General features: G+C 30.8%; 3 protein-coding genes across 4 annotated transcripts; all 3 read left to right on the forward strand.

The window, feature by feature from the left end:
• On the forward strand, window positions 3,320-4,679 carry LOC109718662 (lamin-like protein). The gene is made up of 2 exons (XM_020245003.1): window positions 3,320-3,622; window positions 4,240-4,679. The coding sequence occupies exons 1-2, from the start codon at window positions 3,424-3,426 to the stop codon at window positions 4,581-4,583; spliced, it is 543 nt and encodes a 180-aa protein (XP_020100592.1). The 5' UTR covers window positions 3,320-3,423; the 3' UTR covers window positions 4,584-4,679.
• LOC109718790 (early nodulin-like protein 3) lies at window positions 10,607-11,348 on the forward strand. The gene is made up of 2 exons (XM_020245189.1): window positions 10,607-10,848; window positions 11,052-11,348. Exons 1-2 carry the CDS (start codon window positions 10,659-10,661, stop codon window positions 11,273-11,275), a joined length of 414 nt encoding a protein of 137 aa, XP_020100778.1. The 5' UTR covers window positions 10,607-10,658; the 3' UTR covers window positions 11,276-11,348.
• LOC109718909 (nuclear nucleic acid-binding protein C1D) lies at window positions 13,140-18,323 on the forward strand. Of its 2 annotated transcripts, XR_002218547.1 has the most exons (7): window positions 13,140-13,454; window positions 13,527-13,582; window positions 13,911-13,965; window positions 14,113-14,193; window positions 14,588-14,836; window positions 16,488-16,571; window positions 18,039-18,323. XR_002218547.1 is itself a non-coding variant. In XM_020245388.1 (6 exons), exons 1-5 carry the CDS (start codon window positions 13,190-13,192, stop codon window positions 14,803-14,805), a joined length of 675 nt encoding a protein of 224 aa, XP_020100977.1. In that variant the 5' UTR covers window positions 13,140-13,189; the 3' UTR covers window positions 14,806-14,836; window positions 16,488-16,789. The 2 variants fall into 2 exon arrangements, 1 of the variants encoding a protein (XP_020100977.1); XM_020245388.1 differs by lacking the exon at window positions 18,039-18,323 and having other exon boundaries at window positions 16,488-16,789.

The raw sequence follows: 24,640 nt of genomic DNA on the forward strand, positions 1-24,640 counted from the left end.
TCAGCTATAGCCACACAACCCTATATTTTATATTTTGTTTTTTTAAAATATTAAAAATATTTTTAGAAAGTTATGGTGTTAATGAAGAAGACGAAATGACCAAATTACCTTACTTATTTTATTAGAAAAAAATATATATTTTTTTACTTTTAAATATTTTTTTGATATAAATTATAATAAATAGACGAAATAATGATGAAACTTGATGGAGATAGACTGAATATATAATCTTAAAATTTTAAGAGAATAAAATATATATTTTTTAAAGTCAGAAAAAAAAAATAAAAAAAGAATATTTACATGAAGGCGTGTTGCATTTTAGCCCTATTTTTTGGACAAGACTAGTCATACAAAAATCCTTAACCAGATCTATATCATACGAGTAATACTTTTATACTTTCTATTTTTGGATATCGTTTATTTATTCCTATTTAACGATTTAAATTTAATTTGTATTTAATAATGATCTATAATAATAGGTCACATTTAGAAAGTTATAGGTAATTGGGTACCCAAAAAAAATATTTTGATCTTTTGATTTGAGGTTAATTAAATAATTTTGCCCCCATTATATTATCTAATCTATCATCTCTCATCTCTCTTTTTGTTTGTTTGTTTTTTTCTCCATCCAAATATAAGAGATTTTATTTTTGGATAGATTACAAATTTCCAATATTCCAATTTAGTTATGGCTTTCAAAGGTAATTTTTTTTTCTCTTTATTAAATTATTTATATATTGCAAATGACTATGCTGGTTGAAATTTATCTCCATACCTACTATTTTCTAATTTTTCTTAAAAAAACAAGGAAAAAATTTAGATTATTTTTTTGATTTAATTTGCTAGTTATTTTTGCTTCTAATTCAAAGGTTGAGAATTTTAAAATTTTATTAGATAGTAGATATTTATTTTTTAAAATTTTACAATTAATAATTTTTTAAATTTGTGATGGCTAATGAATCAGAAAATAATATTCAAAATTATTCTTAATCTTATTCAGTTCGAAGGGTTGAACTAAGTCTCTTGATAGACGTGGTTACAATTCGACTAGTTGAACAAGTTGGTTCAATCCGATTTTTAAATCATTGATGCTAACTTAATTAAAATAAATAATAACACTTAGAAAGGTAATTGCAAACTAAAAGATAAGGAATTAAAATTTTCAAAATTGACTAAAAAATGAAAAATTTTAAAGGTAAAAATCAATCAATTAGACTAATCACATTAATAAAATATACAAATAGTCTAGATTTGTTCTATATAGATTTATTTAATTTATCTATTGTCCTAATTTTGTTTGTTCTATTGAAACTCTATGGTGAAATTTATTATAAGCTTAAAATTTAAATTGTATAATCTAAATTTATTGAGTCATAAGTTTAAATTGTGTTATACTATTTAGACTTAGAGGAGGTTTCTATATAAAGCTTAGATTCTAAACTTAAAATTTATTTTTAGTTTATATTTTAAATTATAATACATGACCTCATTAATTTTCAAAGATTAATTTTTACTATTAAATTTGAATTAATTTAACCCCTACAACTCTATTCTGAGAATAAGTTTGAATTACACCCTATATCTATTGAATAAAAAAATTAGCTAAAAAAGTTTTCTTTTGGGTGCATTAATTATGACTAATACTATCAAAATGGGTAAATTGTATATAGGTCCCCACAAACATAGTAAATTACAAATATATTCCTATAAAGTTTAATTTTCATAAGTTATTCTTTTAAAACTCCTAATGTTTTTCAAATATATCACTGCCGTTAGAATCCATTAGAAAAGCTTAGTTAATCATAGGTTAAATACTTTACCCTAGTTAATTTTTGACATTTTTACTTCTCCTATATTATACTGTTATAACTTTTAGAGGAACATATTTGCGGTAGCAAAATTGAAAATATAAACAATTTTCTAAATCTAACGGTAACAAACCAGAGGAACATATATGAAAATATTAGAAGTTTTGTAGAAAAGTTGAACTTATGAAAGTTGAACTTTACAGGAATATATTTGCAATTCACTATGTTTACGGAAACCTTTATGCAATTAATGCTATCAAAATCAATAGCTGATTGAACAATTATGTTCTATTTATATAATATATTGTATTATTTATTTATTAATAATTTCTTCCACAAAGCTTTTTTTTACAAAATTTTATATTTGATTCTACGCTCTTTCCAAATTTTAGATCTATCTAAGATAACGATTAAGTTAAGAGACTAATCGACGTAATATTTAATAAAAGAGGTAAACAGGACATGGGCGTTTTTTTAAGAAAGCGCTCCCCCTCTGAAAACTTTCTCAGCGAAACAGGCGCTTAATCTAAAAAAAGAAAAATTGGTGAATATTTGTACCAAATTTTATATGTGAATTATATAATTGTTGGAGCTAATTGAAATAATTGTGAAGCATAGAAAAATAAGTTACACAATATTTAACACAAGAAAGTAAATAATATAGAGCCTAAAATACACGAGGCTCAGCAATATTGTAAAATTATAATTTAGCCAAAAAAANAATGTTGTTAGAACTTCTTTTTTTTTTTTGAGAAATAGATAACATGCTACCCGTTTCGTTTATTTCATTTAGAAATAAACTTGGCTAGAAATATGAATCAACTAGGATTCGAACTTAGGTCTCGAATATCAACCACCTAGTCCTTTGCCACTTGCTCTAGAGACGGTGAGTAATGTTGTTAGATGTTAGTACATCTCAAATAGGGCGTATTTCATATACCCTACTCAATCAATAATTGGCGTGAAGTGGGCTCATTTTTTAAAACCGGAACCTCAATCCCATGAATTTTGAAAATTTATATTCAAAATAAAATCTGATCAAAAATTCAAAATCCGAACCCAAAATATTTTTTTTTACTATATTTCAAAACATATTATATTAAAAATCTAAAATTTGAAAATACAACACCAAATATAACATTAAATATTTATATATATATTATATAATATAAAATTAATACAGGCTCAATACTGGTTGGATAAAGACAAAATTTATGTCCGAATTCAAATCCGTCAATTTTTTGTTTTTTATACTCTTATTCAAAATTATATCTGTTTAGTATCAAATAAATTTGTTCTATTTTGAATTGAGAATAAAATTGAAATATCCTTAGCCATTGACATCCCTAAAAGTTGATGGGGTTGTTTGAAATAACAGATTCTTCTCTATCCCTTCTTCAAATAGTGGGACCAAACTAAATTCAAAATGAAGGGCAATTTAGTAATTTCACAACCCCCCCCCCCTTCAATCTTGTCCACTGCTGCTGCCATGTGTGTGCCATTATTATCACTGCAAGCACCTCCACACTCCCCACATGCCACAAACAAATCATCAATCCAACCAAACCAACATTGATTAAAATAGCAAAAAAAAAAAAAAAAAAACACTCCAACAATGGCGGCGCCGTCTCCTCTACATCTCCAAAACCGTCCTCTCCATGTCAATCTCGTCCTCCTGCTGCTCGCCTTCTCCGCCGTCGCCGTCGTTGTCACTGCCACAGACCATATCGTCGGCGCCAATCGCGGGTGGAACCCCAACATCAACTACTCCCTCTGGTCCAACAACCAGACCTTCTTCGTCGGCGACCTCATCTGTAAGCTTATTCATCTTTTGGATAACATAGTATCAGAGCCAGAGCCAAAGCTAGATCCAGTCCTAAGACAAGACTCCTGTTTCAAAAAGTCTCGAGTTCAAATCGCGATTTCATTCATTACTTGTGAAAAGAAACTTAAATTTGAAATGTAGATCAATTAGGCTTCAAATTTGGAGGCTTCGTTCACTTAAATGTTTGGGATGGTCTTATATTTCATCTTATCTTCGTTATGCACGCCGGTGGAACTAAGGAACCAAGGCTTGGTAGTGTCGATTGGGTTCTAGTACGACGATACAGTCCCGTTAATTATTCATCATGTGAATCACACGAATTTTAGAGCCTGTGAATTGAAAAAAAAAAAAAAAATATAATGAATTTGTTTTGGCATTATCGAATATCTTTTTCTTTTTCAGTAATATGTCGTTGAACCATCGGCACTCAGCACAAGTGATTAAGAATCTAATGATTAATATTTGAAATTATAAATTTGAATAATAGCGTATAATTACTCTTGTCAAATCAATCTTATCGTCGTGATTATTTCTGAATAGTTTTTAACAGATCAATCAATCATTATCTTTGTAAGATCAATCAATCATTATTTTTACTCGCCGCAGCGTTCAGGTACCAAAAGAACACGTACAACGTGTTTGAGGTGAACAGGACTGGGTACGAGAACTGCACAATGGACGGGTTGACGGGGAATTGGAGCTCCGGGAAGGATTTCATCCCCCTGGGGGCTGCCAAAACCTACTACTTCATCTGCGGCAACGGCTTTTGCTTAAACGGCATGCGCGTTGCCGTCACCGTCCGCCCACTCGCCGCCAACGCCTCCGCCTCCGCCGCCCCCCGCCATGGCGTAGGAGCAGCAGACAATTCGGCAGCGGACGGGGTTAGGGTTAGGATTTGGGAAGTGGTCGCCGCAGCGGCGGCGATAGTGGTTTTTTATCTTTCTGGATAAAATTTTAATTTGCTATTATGTGATTTGGCTCATTTTTTATTTTGTTATTATGTGATTCAAAATGTTATACGTAACTATCTTATGATTTTATCTCTATTTTTATTTTAAAAAATTTATTATCAAATAGGGCAACAAAGCACTCTTTTTTGATAAATACAGAATAGTTAATTGTAATTTTTGAAGTGAAAATAAACTAAACCTCAATAGGGCAAATTAAAGTTTACCACTTTGTCTTTTTAATTTTTTTATATGATTTATTCTATTTTCATATTTTTGGTTAAAATATACAAACACTCACAAAATTTCAACTCGTTTTGAAATTGACCCTCTTAATTTTATTTTATTTAATTTTGCTCCTTTCTTTAGTAATTTTGAAAATTCCATCAGAATCATTTAGAATCAAACGCTAACGAAAGATGCACGCTACCTCCTTTTTAATTAAAATAATTCTCAAGATCGCATGCGTCTTTCGTAGGTGTTCATTTTGGTTCTATCAAAATTTTTAAAATTGCTAACAGAAGAAGATAAATTAAACGATTAGTAAACATAGAAAATGTAAATCAAATAAAAAAGTTTAGAAGGTCAAATTAAAGTTTAAAAGTGTTTATACTTTTTTTTCTTTTGTGTTGATTTGTGTCCGAGCCTTGTATCTTTGTTTTTGGTAGAGATGTTTAGTCCTTGAATTTGAATTATAACAATCTTTATTAGGCTAAATTACAGAAAATTTTCCTGTCAAAGCGTGATTTTTTACTTTTCTTCCTTGTCATTTAAAAACCTACACTTTGCCCCCTTATAAAATAAAATATGTGCACTTCGCCCTCTACCGTTAGTGATCCGTTAGGGTTCCGTTATAACATATTTTTTTAGTTACCCACTTTTCCATCCACTCCCACCTTGATTTCCACCCTACTATCGCCGAAATCGAGGGGCGGCGAGGGTGCAGGAGGAAGATGAGGCATGAACCGCGGCCGATCGAGGCTGCTGTTGAGGAATATGAGGGAGAAGATGAAAATGACGAGGGACAAAATGGTCATTATATCATCACAGTAGACACCGTAACCCCTGTAAATATTTTTCATTTTACAAGTGGGTAAAGTATAAATTTTTAAATGACGGGGGAAAAGTAAAAAATTAAATTTTGACAGAAAATTTTATGTAATTTAGCATTTTTATTAAAAATTTTACATTATTATAATTACGGCTGTAATTACTGAATTAAATATTTTTATTCTTTAAAATATTTCTGAATATGAGATTATATTAGCTCCCACTTATTTTAGAAGTTATATCGATATTAAGAATAAACTACTAATTCATTTTCGAACCAAAATATACATAAAAATTTATGGCTAAATTACAGAAAACCTTCCTGTCAAAACTCGATTTTTCACTTTCCCCCCTTGTCATTTAAAAACCTACACTTTACCCCCTTATAAAATGAAAAACGTGCACTTCACCCCCTACTGTTAGGATTCCATTATAAAATATTTTTTATGCAAAAAATAGCCCTCTGCCCTCTTTGTTGTTGCTTCGCCTCTCTTCGGCTCGCCGCCTCGCCCTCCTCCACTGTCTCACACTAGCCCACATCGCCTTCGCCCTCCTCCGCCACATCGCCTTCGCCCTCGTTGCCCTTACCTACCTCTCCATCAACGCCCACCTCGATTTCCTTCCTATTGTCACCGAAATCGAGAGACGGCGAGGGTGCAGGAGGAGAAGGGGAGCAGGTGGAGAAGAAAATAGAGAGATCGCGGTCGATCGAGGCGACGGTTGAGGAAGATGATGGAGGAGACGAAAATGACGAGAGATAAAATAGTCATTTTACACACCGTACCTCACCTGTGAACATTTTTTATTTTTCATTTTACATTTTACAAGGGGCAAAGTGTAAGTTTTTAAATGACAGGGAGAAAATGAAAAATCGAATTTTGACAGAAAAATTTTATATAATTTAGCCAAAATTTATTGATTTTTATTTATTATGTAAATGGGTGTATAATATTGTTGTGGCGCTTTCATTTGTGGGGTGGGGGAGTTGTGCTTTTGATTGAAGCACAGCTAGACTCAAAGTGGATGTCTCTTCTTGGACCAATAAATACTAATAATTAATTAGCAATTTGGTCCCCACATTTTTATTGGATTAATAGGAAATAAAAAAAACTACCTTAAATATCCGTATTTTAACTTTTTTTTCTATCAATTTTTAAAATTCTATATTTTATTCTCTTAGGTATCGTTTGGTTCGGGGATAAGCAAAAAGTGGGTATTCCAAGAATAGGTATAAATTGAGGTATAAGCGGGGATTAGATCAATTTTGCATTTGGATGAAAATTGGGTTATTCCTGTGAATAAGAAAAATAACGTTTGGTTAGGTAATATGGAATAAGATTTAAAGTGGGTAGTTATAAATAAAAATTAATAATATTATCACTTTTTTATTTATATTAGAATTTAAATTTTTATATTTTATATTTATATTTTAAAATTTAAAATTTTAACTTTTAAATTTCAAATTTTGAAATTAAAATTTAAAATTTAAAATCTCAAATTTTAAATTCAAAATTTAAATTTTAAATTTCTAACTTTAAATTTAAGATCAAATTTAAATTTGAAAAAAAAAAAAATTCAAATTTAAAATTTCAAAAATTTAAAATTTCAAAATTTAAATTTAAAATTTAAAATGTGGAATTTAAAATTATAAACTTTAATTTTGAGATTACAAATTTTAAATTTTAAATATAATTTATTATAATATTTAAATATAATTTATTATAAAATTTATTATAATATTTAAATATAAATAATATGTATTAATATAGCACAATTAATAATTTTATAATAAAAATAATGTATTATAATATATAATATATTATATTTATATAATTTAGTTTTAATTTATTTTATAATTTTAATTAAGTTTGAAATTAAGTATGAGAATAGCACTATTCCACCAAAATGGTGGAATAGTAAAAAGCTTGCTATTCCGGGATAACCGGGAATAGCAAGCTTTGACCGGAATAAAATATCCCGGTAAAAATGATCCCGTTTGGCGGAATAGTGGGGATAACTTTCGTTATCCCCGCTTATCCTCTGAACCAAACGGTGCCTTAAAATTTTAAGATAGTGTTTGATTCGAAAACAAACGGAAAAAATAAGCCCGTATTCCTCATTTTGTTCTCAAACATTTTTTTTGGTATCCAAAATTCGAAAACAATAATACTTTTATTTCAAATCCAAAATTCGAAAACAATAATACTTTTACCCCTGAAATAAACTGATAAAATCCCGTATAACCTTGGAACAATAGTTCCACCCTCCACCTGAAACAAACTTATTTCTACGTAAGAACAAGATTAATTAAAATCTGAACTAATTTTAATTATAATATAAAATTACTAATTAATCTAACTAGTGTATTTAATAACCTTATTAAATATACCATCTACCTTATTTTTAAGAATTGATCAAAATTGATCTACTTCATACTTATTACTCAATTTGTAGTAATCTAACTAGTGTATTTAATAACCTTATTAAATATACCATTTACCTTATTTTTAAGAATTGATCAAAATTAATCTAATTCATACTTATTCCTCAATTTGTATTTATTTCTAAAATAAGTCACTCTTAATTATCCTTGAACGAAACACAATCTAAAAGTGTTATCCCCGAACCAAATGCAATCTAAAAGTGTTTTCAGAAGATTACGGCATTAATACAGAGGGCAAAATTTCGACAAGCTCCAGGAGTAGGACGTACTAATTTAATAACAAAACTTTAGTAAATTAAAATTTGATAATTAAAATGTACAATTATGCAATTTTGTGGACCATTGAAGCAATTCACCACAAAATATGGAATCCAAGTCCAAAACAAATATCAAATGAAAATAATATAGGATTGTTTGGTTGTAAATAGTTACAACTGCTTTCAAATCAGGCATTTTTCTGATAAATTTATATTTAATTACTTCTTGCAGCTGCATTAGTTGGAATTACATCTAAATTAATTGCAGTTTCAACAGCAGCACTGAGAGAGAGAGAGAGAGTAATTACAACTGCCAAAAATTTTTTTATAACTGTAGTATTTTCTACTGCATCAAACTAAATAACATTCATATAATTAAATAACATACATATAATTATAATTATAATTGATGTATTTCTAATTACATATATTTCTGACTGTACTGTATTTATAATTACATTTATAATTCCGCCGAACCAGAAAACCCTTAAACATAGACATTGCACTAGCATTTGTTTTTCGCAAACACCACCAGCAAAATAGGAAACACATATTCAAAATAAAAACCAAAAAATTAAAAAAGAAAATCCACTGCAGCATTTTCTACAAATAAAACTGTAGTGGGAAGCTTCCCAACGACATCTTGTAGAGTCTCTAATTTGTTATCATGTGTTAATTTTATTTTCATCCAATAATCTATTTGATATACTAAAATTCAAAAATAAATCCTACAAAACGAGTTATAACTATTAGATAGACATAAAAGTAACACATGGAAAAGAGTCAGGGCTTCTTAACAAGTTTATTGGGGAGCTCTCAACTGAAGTTTTTCTCATTTTCTACCTCCCCTACACCCAAAAAAAAAAAAAAAAAACCCTAACTCACTTCCCCCAGCGCGCTCTATCGTTGATGTCAGCGTCTCGAACAAAGTGTCGGAGCCTGGACTTGTCGCGATATATTGCAAAGTACCCGATCGTTGCGACGAGCAGAAACCCCCCAACCGCCACGGCGGTCGTGCTCATCGGCATGCTCCGCCTTGCGCCGCCACCGTTGTGAGTCCGCCTCGCCGCGTTGCCGGGCCGTCCATCGCCATTTTATATACAAGACTATATTCTATATATAAAGGGGGATGAGTTAAGGGTGTAGCAGAATCAGATGAGTTTCTTTTAGTTATTACTGTGCATATATGGAGAAGGGTTTTTTATCTCTCTTGTATGTCTGTGTAACGTGTGCATGTGTAACTAAGCGGTGGGTGTAGAGTGTGTATCCATGTGCACGTGCATGGGAGGGGAGGGGACACGTGCGGGGTCGAAGGCTTCGTCCTTGTGCCACGTGGCGGTGTACAGAAAGAGGAACGTGGCAACCGGCCGAGTCGGACCGGGTAGGGCCGGTTCGGGCCGGTTTAGGCTTCATTGAACCGGACCCAAAAATAACCGAATGAAGTTTTTTTTTTAAGTAAAAAATATAGAGAACTTATCTGAATTATGAATTTATTTAGATTTAACTAAATTTTAATTTTTTATCAATTTTTTAATTTATTTGATTTGAGTCAATTAACGATATTATAACTTTAAAATTTAAGTTAATTACTTATTTAAATAAACTTATAGTTATAATAATTATATAAAATATATTAACTAATTGTATAAAAGTAAATGATGCATTCAAATTTTGTAGCAAAAAATATTATTATTTATTGACTCAAATCAAACAAAGTGATAAGTTAGATAGTAAAATCAAAATTTTGAAAAATTAAGCAGCCAAAATAAATTTCGTATTATTTTTTTGGTAAAAATATATAAAACTTATTTTATAACGTCTAATCTTTTAATCTATTTGATTTAATCTGAGCTATATAAGCTAATTACTTAATTTTATAAATTTACAGTTACAAAAATTGTATAAAGAATATTAACTAAGTTTATGAAGATAAATGATGTATTTAAACTTTAAAGACAAGCTACTGTGAACGGATTAAAATCAAATAATTAAAATATTAAATAATAAAATTAAAAATTTTAAAAATTAAATAGTCAAATTAAAATTGTTTATAATTCAGCTAAACTATACATTTTTTTAAAAAATAGAAAAAAGCGAAAGGAAAGAAATCCGACCGTTGGAGCCCAGCTGATAAAAAGCCAATAATCTCGTCACTGCTCGGGCAACGGTCCAAAAACGCCTCCTTCAACGGCTAGTTTTCCCCATTTAAATATTCCCCAGTTTCCCCCTCACCTCGCCACCACCGCTAAGCTCTCTCTCTCTCTTTCTCTCTCTAAAACGCACACACTCTCTCTCTCTCTAACCCACATTCTCTTTAAAACTCTCTCCATGGCAACAACAACAACAACGTCCTTGTCCTACCTCTGTATCGTCGCCCTCTTCGCCGTCCTCGCCATCTCCGAAGCCGCCGATTTCTTGGTTGGGGGGAGCTCAAATGCTTGGAAGATTCCGACCTCGGCCTCCGACACCCTCAACCAGTGGGCCGCGGCCAACCGCTTCCAAGTCGGCGACTCTCTCGGTACGTAAATAATCACTCGACTACTACAAATATAGTTGATGAGTCAGTATTATACTTATAAAATATATCGAAACTTTCAAAATTGCGATACCACTGATCAAAGATCAAACGATTAAAAAAATTCATAGTTCAGATAAGTTTGTATTTTTTATTTAATAATTTAAAATTGCCATATATATAAGACTGACTAAAATTTTTTATAGTGTGGAAGTACGAAAAGGAGAAGGACTCGGTCCTTCAGGTGACGAGAGAGGACTACTTGAGCTGCAACACATCGAGCCCGATAGCGGAGCATAAGGACGGGGCCACGGCGGTGAAGCTCGCGCGGTCGGGCGCGTACTACTTCGTGAGCGGGGCCGAGGGGGCGTGCGAGAAGGGCGAGAAGGTGATAGTGGTGGTGATGGCGGCGAGACGGCGGTGGGATTGAAGGGAGCTGCTGTGACTGCTGTGCTTGTTTTGGGGGTGGTGGCGGGAATGATTATTTGAACTTTGTTTTTGAATAGTAGTTCGTATTTGTTCGGTTTAGTTTGATTTTTCTCTATATGGAGGAGAAATATAGAGCTCATGATATGCATGGAGATGAGTTGGTATTATTGTATGAAAAATTCATTTATTTAATTTATTAATCTATTTATTAATATAGCAGTGAGTCCTGTGACTACCTTGCGCATCTTCAAATGCAGAAGCAGAAGAAACAGGGATGCAAATGGATTCGGGATCGTCGACTTTTCGTCGTGATCTGTTCTGAATGAATGAGACTGTAAGTGAAAACTAAAAATGTAAAGAATGTAACCCGTCTTGATTCGTAAAAAATTTGCTTCCGATCCGATCTGTCTGGAAGAATAGAGCGGTAAATAAGATTCAAAAATAAAATTAAAATTATCTATTCTAAATTTGGCCCGATCTAATAAAAAATAGAGCAGAAGGGGTGGGGGAGACCCTTTCGGCCACCGGATCCGTTCCTTTTGCATCGCTATACAAAAAGCTATTTATATTCTTACATTCTTTTTCTCTCTTAAAAAAAATGTGTTCCTTTAGCACAATAAAAAGTAGATGTACTTGTTGGGGAATCCGTTTCTTAAAACCTTAGAAATGATTTAAAAATAGTATTTTATTTTTAAAAAAATTTAAAATGCATAAAAATTATTTAAACTATAAACTATTTTGATTTAACTATTCAATCTTTTAAAATTTTAATTTTAATACCTAATATTTCAATTTATTTGATTCGAGTTAATTGATAACTCTTTGGTGTACAATTTAAGTTAATTTGCTTAATTCAATTAACTTACAGTTACGTAAATTATATAAAATATACTAATTAAATCTGTAAAAATGAATAATATATTTAAAATTTAAGACTAAAGAGTTAAATCAAATAAATTATTAAGTTCTTTACATTTTTTACCTACCTCTCGGAAAAAAAAAAAAAGAGGGGCCCCCCTCGAATTCGAAGACTCTAATTTTAACTATAATTAGAAGCAGTTAGAAGTATTTTATTAATAAAATTATTAGATAAGCACTTTTCTGCAGAAGCTGCAAAAATCGAAAAGCACAGACATTTTGCTTTTTATTAATAGATTTTTAAAAATACTATAATTATAAAATAGGATTTTAAAAAATTTATGTATAAATTTAGACTTATGCACTGAATGAATCACTGCTTTCTAAGTACAATAAATTATTTATCATTTTTTTCAAAGCATTGAAACTATTTTTTGTAACCTACTATTGTACATTATTCAAAATTCAGATATTAAAAATATATAAGTTTGGTAAAATCTGTAAATAATTTATCGTCCTTAAAATGTAGTGAATAATTCAATTAACTGTTTTATAATTAAGTGTATTTTTAATTTGCCACTTTGTAATCTGAAAATTTTTACTGGACTATCTTGTAATATTTTTTTATTTTATCTAAAGCACATATTCGTTTAATAGAATAATAATATTATAATTTTAAAAATCATAAGTAGCTAAGTGCAAATAACAAACTAATAAAATGCTATATTTTGGCATCCTTTAATATTTTGTGACTGTAAATTATAATACGTTAATATCGCTCAGCAATATAAAAAATAAAATTTTTAAATCACAGTACGACAAAGTGAATATGCGCTAAACCACAGAAGAAAAAGTTGAAGTTTCTCCTAAATTTTAGACTTTTTTGAACTCCTAACTTTTAAAAAATTTTAAAGTTCATGAAACTTCAAAAGGTCAGGTACTGAGTTGTAATATCAGAAGAGTACAGGGAGTACACATACATTTTCAACCCCTTTCTCTCTCTCACACACCCCTCTAAATCACAAACCCTAACCCTTCTCCTTTTCTCCTCCTCCTCATGCCTCGTAGAGCACCCATGGCCTCCGACGCCGCCGCCGCCGCCGCCGCCGGAGATGGTGGCGCCGCCGTCTCCTCCTCCGGCATCGTCCCGATCTCGGCCGTGGAAGCGCTGGCCAAAACCCTAGGGCACGCCGAGGAGGTCCGTGCCCAACTCAGCGAGTTCCTCGCCGCGGCCGACCCCGACGCCCTCGCCGATCTCCCCCCACTCCGCCGCGCCCGCGCGTTCCTCGCGCTCGCTAGGGCCGCCTCCTCCCTCTTCTCAGGTTAGGGTTTCTCTCTCTCTCTCTCTCTCTCTCTCGTTCTAGGGTTTGGTAACATGTTGTTTATTTGAGCAGTGCGATTGCGATGTAGCGGGATCAACCCGGATGATCACCCCATGGCAAAAGAGCTTGTAAGTTTTTTGTTTAAATAGTTTTATTAGGTTTTTTTTTTTTCAAAAAATAAAAAAGAACAGAAACCCTAGACCCTCCTAAGCTTGATTAATGACCTAAATTATCTGAACGGTTCGATTTCTCGACAAAACACCATCTCTAGAGTGGATTATTTGCAACAGAAACGTAATTTTCTAGCAGTTTGTGTTGTCGCAAAATTGAGCTATATTTTATGCATGTTTAGGGCTTTTTTATCTATACAAAATGGGTTTTTTGGGGTTAATTTGATAGGAATTTCATGCGGGTACTTTTGTTTCGACGGTTTAACTACTAGGGTTTCGATTGCAGGAGAGGTTAAGTTTGCATGAAGAGAAATTGGAGCGGTTCGAGAGCTGGAGCAAAGGTGATTAAACTCCTTGTTTGGTGCTTTTTGGCACTTTTTGATGCATTTTTTGGTGGCTAGTTATCTTTTTTCTGTTATTAGCTTTAATATTATTCTCCACTTCATTCCTACTTTTGTATTGCACTTCTAATGATGTTTGATTTACAGCTCCGCTACGGCCTTCGACGACCTTAAACTACCAGGCGGCAACCCGTTTCATCGGGCATTCGCTGCCGCACTTAACATCTGGTATGCATTGAATGCAAATTCTATGTTTCGATAGTAGTTACGATCTTTAGCATAATTTTTTGTTTGATCTGATCTCAGTAGTTCTCATTGTTTCAGTTTTAATAATTTAGTCTCTGAAGTTAGTTATTTCTGTACAACATTCTTGTTATAATTGAAACTTACTTGACTTTTGAGTTCAAACCTAAGTAATAAAATTGAGACAAAGGTAAAACCTCTGGGATAAGATTGAAAGGGGATGAGATTGAAATTGAGGGCCAACTTCAGGGACTAAATTCTTAGGAGTAAAACTTTAAGGATGAAATTGAAACCAATGTTAAGCTTTAAGGACAAAACTTTAATAATTTTTTGGTTTTTTCTTTTTCACGAATCTGAGAATAATGCGTATATAATTCAGAGCAGAGGAAAAGTATGCGGGACATCAGTCGAGGACGCGGAGTGAGGAGTAGACCTTCTAACGATAGGGCTCGTAAGAAGAGGAAGGAAGCTGACAGGCCGAACGTACGTCTGGCCGCGCAAGAGTTTCTTGAAAAGGCAGCTCGGGAACTTTTTAGCTCGAAGGAGACTGGTGTGAAAGGCCCTCTGCGAATTATCTCAGATGAAGACGATGAATAATTTGTTTGGCATTTCCAATCTTGGGTTTCAGGTATTGTATTCAAACACCTAGTTTTCCATGATATGGGTTCTTGCATATTACATATATATTAATCTATCATGAATAATTTGTTGGCATTTCCAATCTTGGGTTTCAGGTATTGTATTCAAACACCTAGTTTTCCATGATATGGGTTTTTGCATATTACATATATATTAATCTATCTTGCTTGATGATGATCCCTCTATCTTCTCAAATTACAACAAAATGTTGACTATAGCCGTTTGAAGAACCACTTCCCCTCTTACAGAGGAATTAGAACCATCAAATTGGAACTCATTCTTTTAGGGCCTAAAATCTCATGTCAGCTTTTGACCACAGCAAAAGCTTCTGCTTTTTGGAGCATAGTTAGTTAATTCGGATTCGGCAAAAATTCGGTATGGGTATAATTCGGATAAAATTCGTCTTCTAATTTTCAAATTCGTTGAAAAATACGGCTAAAAAACGGATTCATCAATTATTCGGATACGTGATTTATTCGGATATTATACGTTTACCAATTAAAAATTCGGCTATTAAATTAAATTTTTTTCTCTCAAGATTTATGCTATTAGCATAAATATTCATATCTTTTACAAATATAGGAATAAATAGCTACAAAATTAAGATAATTAAGTAAAAATTTGAAAAGAAATTTTTTTTTTTTTTTGGGTCTTAGGCGAGGTGTTTGGAAAGATTTTTTTCCTTTTTTTTTTTGTAGTTTACTGTTTTGGGCCAGCCGGCCCAAGAGCGCATGCGGGACTGCGGGAGCGCGTGCGGGAGCGCGGGCAGGCGCCGGCAGGCGCGTGCGCGATCCGTATTTTTCGCCGAATAATTCGGCTCGCCGAATAATACGCGAACACGTATTTTTACTCAAAAAATCCCCTTTTTTTCCGAATTTTTGGGAAAAATTCGAAAATCGCCGTTTAATTCGGGTTTTCAAAAATTCGCGAATAATTCGCGAATTAACTAACTATGTTTTGGAGTAGAAAAGTTGTTAGCCATAACACAAAAAATTAATGTGACAAGATTCTTATGCAGCAAATTCTAGATAAATGTATGGAGACATAATTGAGTGATCAACTGATCATGTAGCCGTGAGCCTGCGAATAAGTTATTATGGTTTACATGTTGAGTTATAAAAGATAGTTTTGTCACACGGTGTCTTCTACTTCGAGGCTCCAACAAAAATATGAAGAGAAGACCTTGAACTTCTTATTTTGCTCGGCATACTCATCCAGCTTGTGATTTGTTTCATTTAAGCGTACTACGTTTATTATTTAGACTTTGGAAGCAGCCAACTGTATGACTATGGTTACGTTTACTTTGCTTTTATTAAGTGAACCGAGAACTGTAGATCAGTAATGAGTTGTGAATTGCGAATTGTGAATTGTGATTTTGAGTTAATGTTTCAAAATTCTCAAACAATCACATGCGCTTGCTGCTCGATCTCTTTTGTCGATTTTCTAGGCTCAATCAGTTTCTTGTTTTCTTATCAAATTATCGCAAGATTTCTGCTGAATACGAGCAGAAACAAGAAAATTATTTCCCTGTTCTGCTAAACTTCTTCTGAAACTTTTTATATAAAATAGATTCTTTCGCACTTGTATGCAGCGAGGGTTATAATCTTTGCTCGTCTAATCATTTTGATCTCATTCAATAGGAATTGTTCGATGCTGGAAGTATCGCATCCCCTTCATTATTATTATTAGCACCTTGTTTGCGTCGATGGAGCTTGAAGAGCCAGGTGAGAAGTAGACACAACCTTAGAAGAGATTCAGGCTTGCGATTTCCGTTTTTATTTTTATTTTTAAATCACCTACAGTCCATATATCTATGTTAATTTTTGCGAGATCAATGTTCATCTCTCTGTGTTATTAGGCATTTTTGCTATAATGTCTATATATCTGGGTAAATTGGACTGTTACCTTCTGAACTTTAGCGAAGTTTCATTTTACCTCCAAACTCCTAAAATAGACATCTAACATCCTAAACTCTAATATTTTATTTATGTTATTTTTTCCGTCAGTTTATTGTCAAGTTCTGTTAACCGAAAACTCAGCTAAAAGTTCTATAATTTTTAACCAAAATCAATTTTACAAGCCTAATTTAATTATGCAGAAATCACTTTTCAAAATTTGGGATAATATTGCATAAGTAAATTTAATAATAGATGATGAATTATGATAATTTTGCATATCTATAAAAAATTATGAGCTATTAAATTTATTTCTTGTTAGCTAATTTTACATATTTATGAAAAATTTAGGAGCCATCAAATTTATTTTAAGGGCTTGTTTGGTTCAAGGGTGGAATTGGAATGGATAATGGAATGAGAATGAATTGGAATGGTAATTGGAATAGCCCACTCCCCCAAGACGTTTGGTTTATTTGTGGATTGGGAATTGGAATGAGTTATTTATATTTTATTGTTTAGTTCGTATAAACTATAGGATACTATAATATTAATTTTACTCTTAAATATAAATTTATATTATTTAAAATTTATAAAAAGTATAATACTATTCTCTAATAAGTTTTCCAAAAAAAATATCAAATTTATTTTTAAAAACTTTTATTGATGTGGGTTAGGAATAGGGTTTTCGAGAGGATAGGTTTTTTTTTTTTTTTGATGAGAAAGGGGTGAAGAGAAGGAGGGTGAGATAGTCACATAGGCTTCGAAAACTTAGTGGGCTTCCGGAATGAAATCTCAATCCGGGCTAGAAGATCGGAATCAAGTTGAATGCTAATGGGTCATTCCCATTCCAGTCTGGAATAGGAATTCCAAACCGATTTATGCAAACCAAACAAAATTAACCGGATTTGGTCAAACCGATTCTCATTTCATACCCAAAATGGATGAACCAAACAATCCCTAAGAGTAGAAATAAAAAAAAGTAAAATACTCAAAGGGCGATTCAACCTTTCGAAAATGAGCATTGCTAATGGTGGCACCCTAAAGTGGGGTGTAAATCTTGCATATGTGTCATCCAAGAATTATGATTCTATTATGTTTTTTTTTATCATCCAAGAACTATTCAATCGCCGTGTTTAAAAATCAGCCATATATGCAAAGATAAATTTGCTCGTACTATTTGTAAAAAAAAAAAAAACTTTTTTAAGAGAGCTATATGCAAAAAAGAGTCCACATTTGTCTTGTTACTTGCTCCCCACATTTCATTCTCTACCTCTCAAACAAATCACTCATGTCCAGGTGCTTTCTGGGTTCTCCATCTGGTTCTCCGAGTTCTCCATCTGGTTTTCCATCGAGCTTGCGTGTTCTCCTGTCGAGTAGCTCGACATCATGGCTGGACCCTTCTCTTCTTCTGTTTCTATTTCATCATCTTTCAAATTGCAAGGTATAAGAGATATTCTCGCAAACTTTGTCTTCTGCTTTTTCTCGATCTTTAACGCTCTTTCTAGTCTAAAAAGTTTCACGGTTTATTTATTTTACTTATTTTTTTTATATTAGGCCTTTCTAATTTCTATTTTTTCGGCCTGTTCTATATTTCGCTTCTATGTCTATCGTTTTTTTTATTGTTGTTTTATTTTAGACTTTCAAATTTTTTTTTGAACCTTTTAGGTTTTAAATTTTGTAGTATCGGTTTTAAATGATTTTCTATTTTGATAACTTTTTTATTCTATGGAAGTTCTTTTTTAAAAAAATTCTGAAACATAACAGTTATACGGTTTGTTTTTCAATATAATTTTTGAATAAAATAATAATAATAATGAACACACTTAATAGAAAAATAGATGGTTTTGTATTTTCATGTTTGCTTAAATTTATATATATAGTTAGAACGTTTATAATGAGAGACGTGGGAAAATTTCTCATACTAAGAGAAAAAGAGGGATTATTCAGGAAATGAGAAGTGTCGACATTATTGTTCCGGATAATAATGAAAGTAGATCTTTTAGTTCGGCGGAAATTGGATTTTGCGTCTATTCAAAGGGTTATATTTTTACGGTTGCGCATTTTTTTTGTGAAAGCTTCATAGGAATAAAGATTTGAAAGTACAATGATTAAAATTTTTGATTATCTTAGAACGGAGGCTGATTAAAAAAAATAATACTTATGATATTGTTTTATTGAAAGCTGAGATTAGTCTAGAGAGATTAGAATGGGTTAAGTTATGTCTCTTTCGGCGATATGAAATTATTTGTCGGGTAAGAGGTTGTAGCTTTCGCTCAACCTCGATTATAGATATATACGACGGTTCATAAGGAGATTGTGCATTTCTACTTAAATAATGTAGAACTAGAAAATTTTAAGTCGATTAAGAATGTTAATTTCTATGAAAATTTTTTTAATACTGTTTGGATCAACACGCTGCCTTCAGAAAGACGCGGGATGTTGTTCGTCCAAAAAGTGAAGTGAATTATTTTTGCGCAAATATACTTCTAGTATTGATAACTAAGTTGCACTCCTCGAGCGATCCGATTTTCAATTCCACCGGACATATTGTTGAAATGTTAGTTTTTATTTATAAGTTTATAGATTTCGTCATTTACGTTGGTATTTTAAAAGAATTTTATGTGGAGAGAAAGACATGAAAAAATTAAGAGGAAAGAAAAGGGAGGGGAAGAGAAAAGAGGTAAATAAGAGACTCGAGAAGTACTCGCCGGTGAACATATTTTTTTAGTATAATGTATTTTTTTCGTTTAGATTCCGTTAGGATAAATAGTTAAATTATGTTACATTGATAGAAAAATTATCTTGGCAGACACAAAAGAGCACATATTTTTTAGAGTATAGTTAAACTATACTTTGGAAAATGAAGTAAAATAACAATCAACTGGATGAAAAAAAAAATCCACCATTTTTGTGCTCACTCACTCTCAAGATGTGTCAAATTTAAATATAAATATTAAAATTTTAAATTTCAATATAAAATTTTAAATTAAAAAATTAAAAATTAAAAATTTATATTTTAAATTTCAAGTTTTAATTTAGATTTTAAATTTAGGTTTGAAATTTTAAAATTTGAAATTTGAAATTTGAAATTTAAATTTAGATTTTTTATTTCGAACTTTTAAATTTCAAATTTTAATTTTAAATTTTAAATTTTAAATTTTAAATTTTAATTGAAATTTCAAATTTTAAATTTTCAATTTTCAAATTGAAAATTTCAATTTTTAAATTTTGAATTTCAAATTTGAAAATTTTAAATTGTAAATTTTAACTTTTAATTATAAAATTAAAAGAAATTTCGTTGAATTGAATAATGTGCGTCCAAACAGTAAAAAAAAAAGAAGCTATGAGATTTTTTGGAGTTATAAGATTTTCTATTTTATTTAGACAAGAACCTCCATGAAGATTTCTTTACTGTGCATTTAAACATGCCCTAAACAGAAAGAATACATCATATGTTCACAGTACTAAAGCTTTTTTTCTTTCTCTCTTCTCCTCTTCTTTTCTTTTATTATTTTAGTATTTTTCTTCATGAATATCATAAAAATTTTTTAAAATCTTTTCTTTTTATTTTTTTAGTATTTTTCTTCATGAATATCATAATTTTTTTTTAAAACACTAACGTGGACGGTGAAATCCATACATTGACAAATGAAAACTAATATTCCAACAATATGCCAAGTTATTTATCTGAACTAAGCGCATATCCGCGCGGAAGTAATTTACTTTGCTTTTTTAATGAAGAACATCTCGCGCCTTTTTGTAGGCAGGTGTGTCGAATCAAACAATGTTAAGAGTTTTTTTTTATCTAAATTAATATTTTTAATCGCCTTAGGATTTTCTTCTTCTTATACATTATTTAAATAAAAATATGTTATCTTTCCGCGGACCGTCGTATATATCCATGTTTGAGGATGAGCACTTCTTGCTCGACATACAGTTTCAGACCTCTAAAAGAGTCACAGCTTAACGCATTTTCATCTTCCTCTCGAGCAATCTCAGCTTTCAGTAAAGCGATATCACGAGAATCATTTTTTTTAACCAGCCTTACATATCCGTTCTTAGATGATCGAAAATTTTTATCATCAAACTTTTGAATCTTTATTTCTGTGAAGTTTTCATGAAAGAGATGCGCGGCTGTGAAAATATAATTTTTTGGATGGACGCAAAATTTAATTTCCAGTGAACTAAAATCTTCACTTCCATTATCATCCGGGGGACAGTAATATCGATAAGCCATACAACTCTTCTCATTTCATGAGAAATCTCTCTTTTCTTTGGCTCCAGAGTTTTTTCCGTGTCTCCTTTTGTAAATGTTCTAGTTATATATAAATTTAAACAAACATAAAAATATGAAGTGTTCATTATTATTATTATTTTATTTAAAAAATATATTAAAAAACAAACTATAGAATTGCTATGTTTCATAATTTTTTTATTAAAAAAATATTTTGCAAAATAAAAAGGTTATCAAAATAGAAAATCATTTGGAACAGATACTACTAAATCTACAACTTTAAAAGTATAATAAAAAAGTCTGAGAGTCTAAAATAAAACAACAGGAAAAAATAAAACAACAGGAAAAAAAAAAACGATCGACATAAGAACAAAATGAAATCTAGAATAGGTAGAAAAATTAGGAGAAGTTTGAACTACCTGATATAGATACATCAGGTAAAATAAATAAATTATGAAACTTTTTAGAGTAGAAAAAAAAAATGAAGGATCAAGGATAAGTAAAAGCCAAAATCTGCAAGAATGTCTGTCATACTTTATGACTTAGAACATGATGGAATAAAAGCAGAAAAAGAAAAATATCCAATCATGTTGAAAGAGCTACTTGACCGGAGGCTCGGCTCGGCTCATCGGAGAACCCAGAAAGCACGAGAACATGAGTGGTTTGTTTGAGAGAGAGAATGGAATGTGGGGAGCCAAGTAGGTGGGTGTAAAAACAAGGACAAATGTGGTGATTTTTTTTGTATTTAACTTTAGAAGTTTTTTTTTTTTTTTCTACGAATAGTCCTAGCAAATTTATCTTTGCATATATGGTTGGGTTTTTTAAATTTTACGGCAATTGAATCATCACTGTGTTCATATCGATATTATACTTCCTTTTTTTTTACTTAAGGAAGATCAAAATTACAAGCAAACTAATTCGATCACCGTGTTGAAACACGGTAATTGAATTATCGTGTTTCAAGTGGCGTTCTCGTGGTAAAAAAACCTATCATATATACAAATATAAATTTATTAGCACTTATTAAAAAAATGTGAAGGGGCTAAATTTAAAAAAAAAAAAAATCCACAAATATGAGATGTTGGAGAGGTGCAGGACAGATGGGCGCCACAAATAGCACCTGTTATAGCAGTCCACTCTTGAAATTTTAAAATTATAACTTAATGTAGTAAGCGTACGTTATAATTTTAGTGCTTTTGTTTTTTATTAAGTAAATTATAATTATCGGTACACCCCCTATACTATAGCTTATAAAAATTTAAATAAATTTTGGTAAAAAAAAAAAAAAACATTGTAGAATCCAAGTTCTTGGATGATATATATGTAAGATTTACATTTCATTTTAGAGTGCATCGGTAGCAATACTCGTTTTCAAAAGATTAAGTAATCTAGCAGCCTTTGAATTTTTTTCAAATTTTTTTTTTTTTATTTCTACTCTTTTAAAATAAATTTGATGGCTCCTAAATTTCTCATAAGTATGCAAAATTAGCCAAAAAGAAATAAATTTAGTAGCTCATAATTTTTTTATAAATATGCAAATTTATCATAATTCATCATCTATTATCAATTTTAGAAGGATATAACTGAAATTAATGATATTATTGAAATTAATAGTCTTAGTCTCTAGAAAGACATGTATAAAATTATCCCAAAAGTTTATATCGACCATTAGATTTATTTTTAAAGAATAAGAACCAAAGTGAGGGCCCATTTGGTCTAAATTTTGAAAAAGTGATTTCTGCATAATTGAGTTTGGTTTGAAAATTAATTTTAGTTAAAATTTGTAGGGCGTTTAGGTGAGTTTAGATGAAAAATATTTTTTTTTAAAATTTTGTAAAACTATTTTGCAAAACAATTTGTATGTTTGCATATAATAACTTTTTTACTCAATTTTATTTAAAAATAATTTAAAACTTAAATGAAAATTAAAATTTTGAATTTGAATATAAATTTAAATTTAAAATTTTTAATTTTGAATTTGTATAAAAATCTAAAATTTGATATTTTAATTTAAAATATAAGTTTTAAAATTTAACTTAAATTTGAAAATTATAAAATTTGAAGATTTAAAATTTAAAATTTATAACTTGAAATTAAATTTGAAAATTTAAAATTTGAAATGAAAATTGAATAATTTAAAATTTGAGATTTAAAATTTGAAAACTAAAAATTACAATTTTAAAATAAAAAATTTAAATTTTGAGAAAATTTAAATTTTGAGAAATTTTATCGGTATGAGATTATATTATACCGATATCTTATTGGTACGATATGACACGATCATACCGATGTACTTTTAAATCCTTAATTCTTACCTACTAAAGCTAAAAATAGTGAAAGCCCTGATAATAGAGGAATTCTAAACTATCACATTTGCACCACGTCATCAATAACAAGTCAATTATATTTCTTCTTTTCAAATAAAAGTACAATGAAAATGCTTTTTTATGATCATGATGGGACATATCTCTAAAAGGAGATTTTTGATTGATTTGTTCTCCACGTCACCAATATACTTATTAGCTGCCATCATAAGATGCCAAAGCTAGGAAAGGTAGGAAAAATTTTAGAATGCAACGGGTATATTTGTAACGTGGCGTAACAAACCAATCAAATGTCTCCTTTTAAGGGTATATGTCTCATCATGATTGTAAACAAATATTTTTATTATACTTTTGTTTGAGAAGAAGGAATATGATTAACTTGTTATTGATGACGTGGTGTAAGTGTGATAGTAGAATTCCTCGAAAGGTAGAGACGCAATTGAATATCTGACAAGATTGTACATGATACTTTAATATATATATATATATATATATATATATATATATATATATAGAGCTAGTCTAGTATACTATACCAAGTTATTTTCAATGATGCCGCTTCCAAATCGACGATCGGCTCCGTTAGACTTGATCTGTACTATTAAAAGTATTTAGAAACTAAATTTAATAACTTTTGGTATTATTTACCTATTAAACGAATAGTCTAAAAATGAACGGTTGAAAATAAAAATCTCATAAAAAGTGATGATAGAAGACTTGAATTTAAGATCAGAGGTACTGATCTTACTTTAAATAGTAAAAAGAATTTTGTATAAAAATTTTATCTGATTTGAATTGTTTTATACCGTTAAATTTACAAATGCATTACATCTACCATTAAAATTGTCAATTTTGAGACCTTTTGATTACTAGCCAAATGATGTCGAAAAATTTATATTTTAAAACTCTTAATTTTTAAATTTTTTTAATTATATTATATATTTTAGAAAAAAAAATTTATCGCCTTTAAAATTATTAAATATATAGTCGTTATTAATGGCCTCTTAGATCATATTGTTAGTTCCTCCAACAAATGGGTTTGATCTTTTGAAACACCAAACAAACCCTCTCCTCTTCTAGCACTTAAATGTGGGTGAGAGCACCAAATCCTAGCCTCCAAAAAAAATCCCCAACCTTTCCAAAAGGATCTAGGGTCCTCTTATTTTTCTAGAGGGAGAAAGAGAAGTGAGACAGAATGAAGTGAGAGAGTGAGGAGGTTTCACAAAGATGTAACAATTACACCTAACCCCCAATCAACCCCCAATCGTATTTGCATTCTCATAAACTGTTGTTCGCAGCATTGAGTATTGATACTCCGATTCCAATACCGGTATACGGAT

The sequence above is a fragment of the Ananas comosus genome, linkage group 12 (assembly GCF_001540865.1).
Source record: "Ananas comosus cultivar F153 linkage group 12, ASM154086v1, whole genome shotgun sequence".
In the NCBI taxonomy this organism is placed as follows: domain Eukaryota; kingdom Viridiplantae; phylum Streptophyta; class Magnoliopsida; order Poales; family Bromeliaceae; genus Ananas; species Ananas comosus.

What these genes read in the sequence shown, in the direction of transcription:
- LOC109718662 (XM_020245003.1), top strand. Translation starts at nt 3,424, where the DNA reads ATGGCGGCGCCGTCTCCTCTACATCTCCAAAACCGTCCTCTCCATGTC. An exon ending in CTTCGTCGGCGACCTCATCT is followed by an intron (nt 3,623 to 4,239) that starts GTAAGCTTATTC and finishes TACTCGCCGCAG; the next exon opens with CGTTCAGGTACCAAAAGAAC.
- LOC109718909 (XM_020245388.1), top strand. Translation starts at nt 13,190, where the DNA reads ATGCCTCGTAGAGCACCCATGGCCTCCGACGCCGCCGCCGCCGCCGCC. An exon ending in CGCCTCCTCCCTCTTCTCAG is followed by an intron (nt 13,455 to 13,526) that starts GTTAGGGTTTCT and finishes TTATTTGAGCAG; the next exon opens with TGCGATTGCGATGTAGCGGG. An exon ending in GTTCGAGAGCTGGAGCAAAG is followed by an intron (nt 13,966 to 14,112) that starts GTGATTAAACTC and finishes TTTGATTTACAG; the next exon opens with CTCCGCTACGGCCTTCGACG.
- LOC109718790 (XM_020245189.1), top strand. Translation starts at nt 10,659, where the DNA reads ATGGCAACAACAACAACAACGTCCTTGTCCTACCTCTGTATCGTCGCC. An exon ending in CCAAGTCGGCGACTCTCTCG is followed by an intron (nt 10,849 to 11,051) that starts GTACGTAAATAA and finishes AATTTTTTATAG; the next exon opens with TGTGGAAGTACGAAAAGGAG.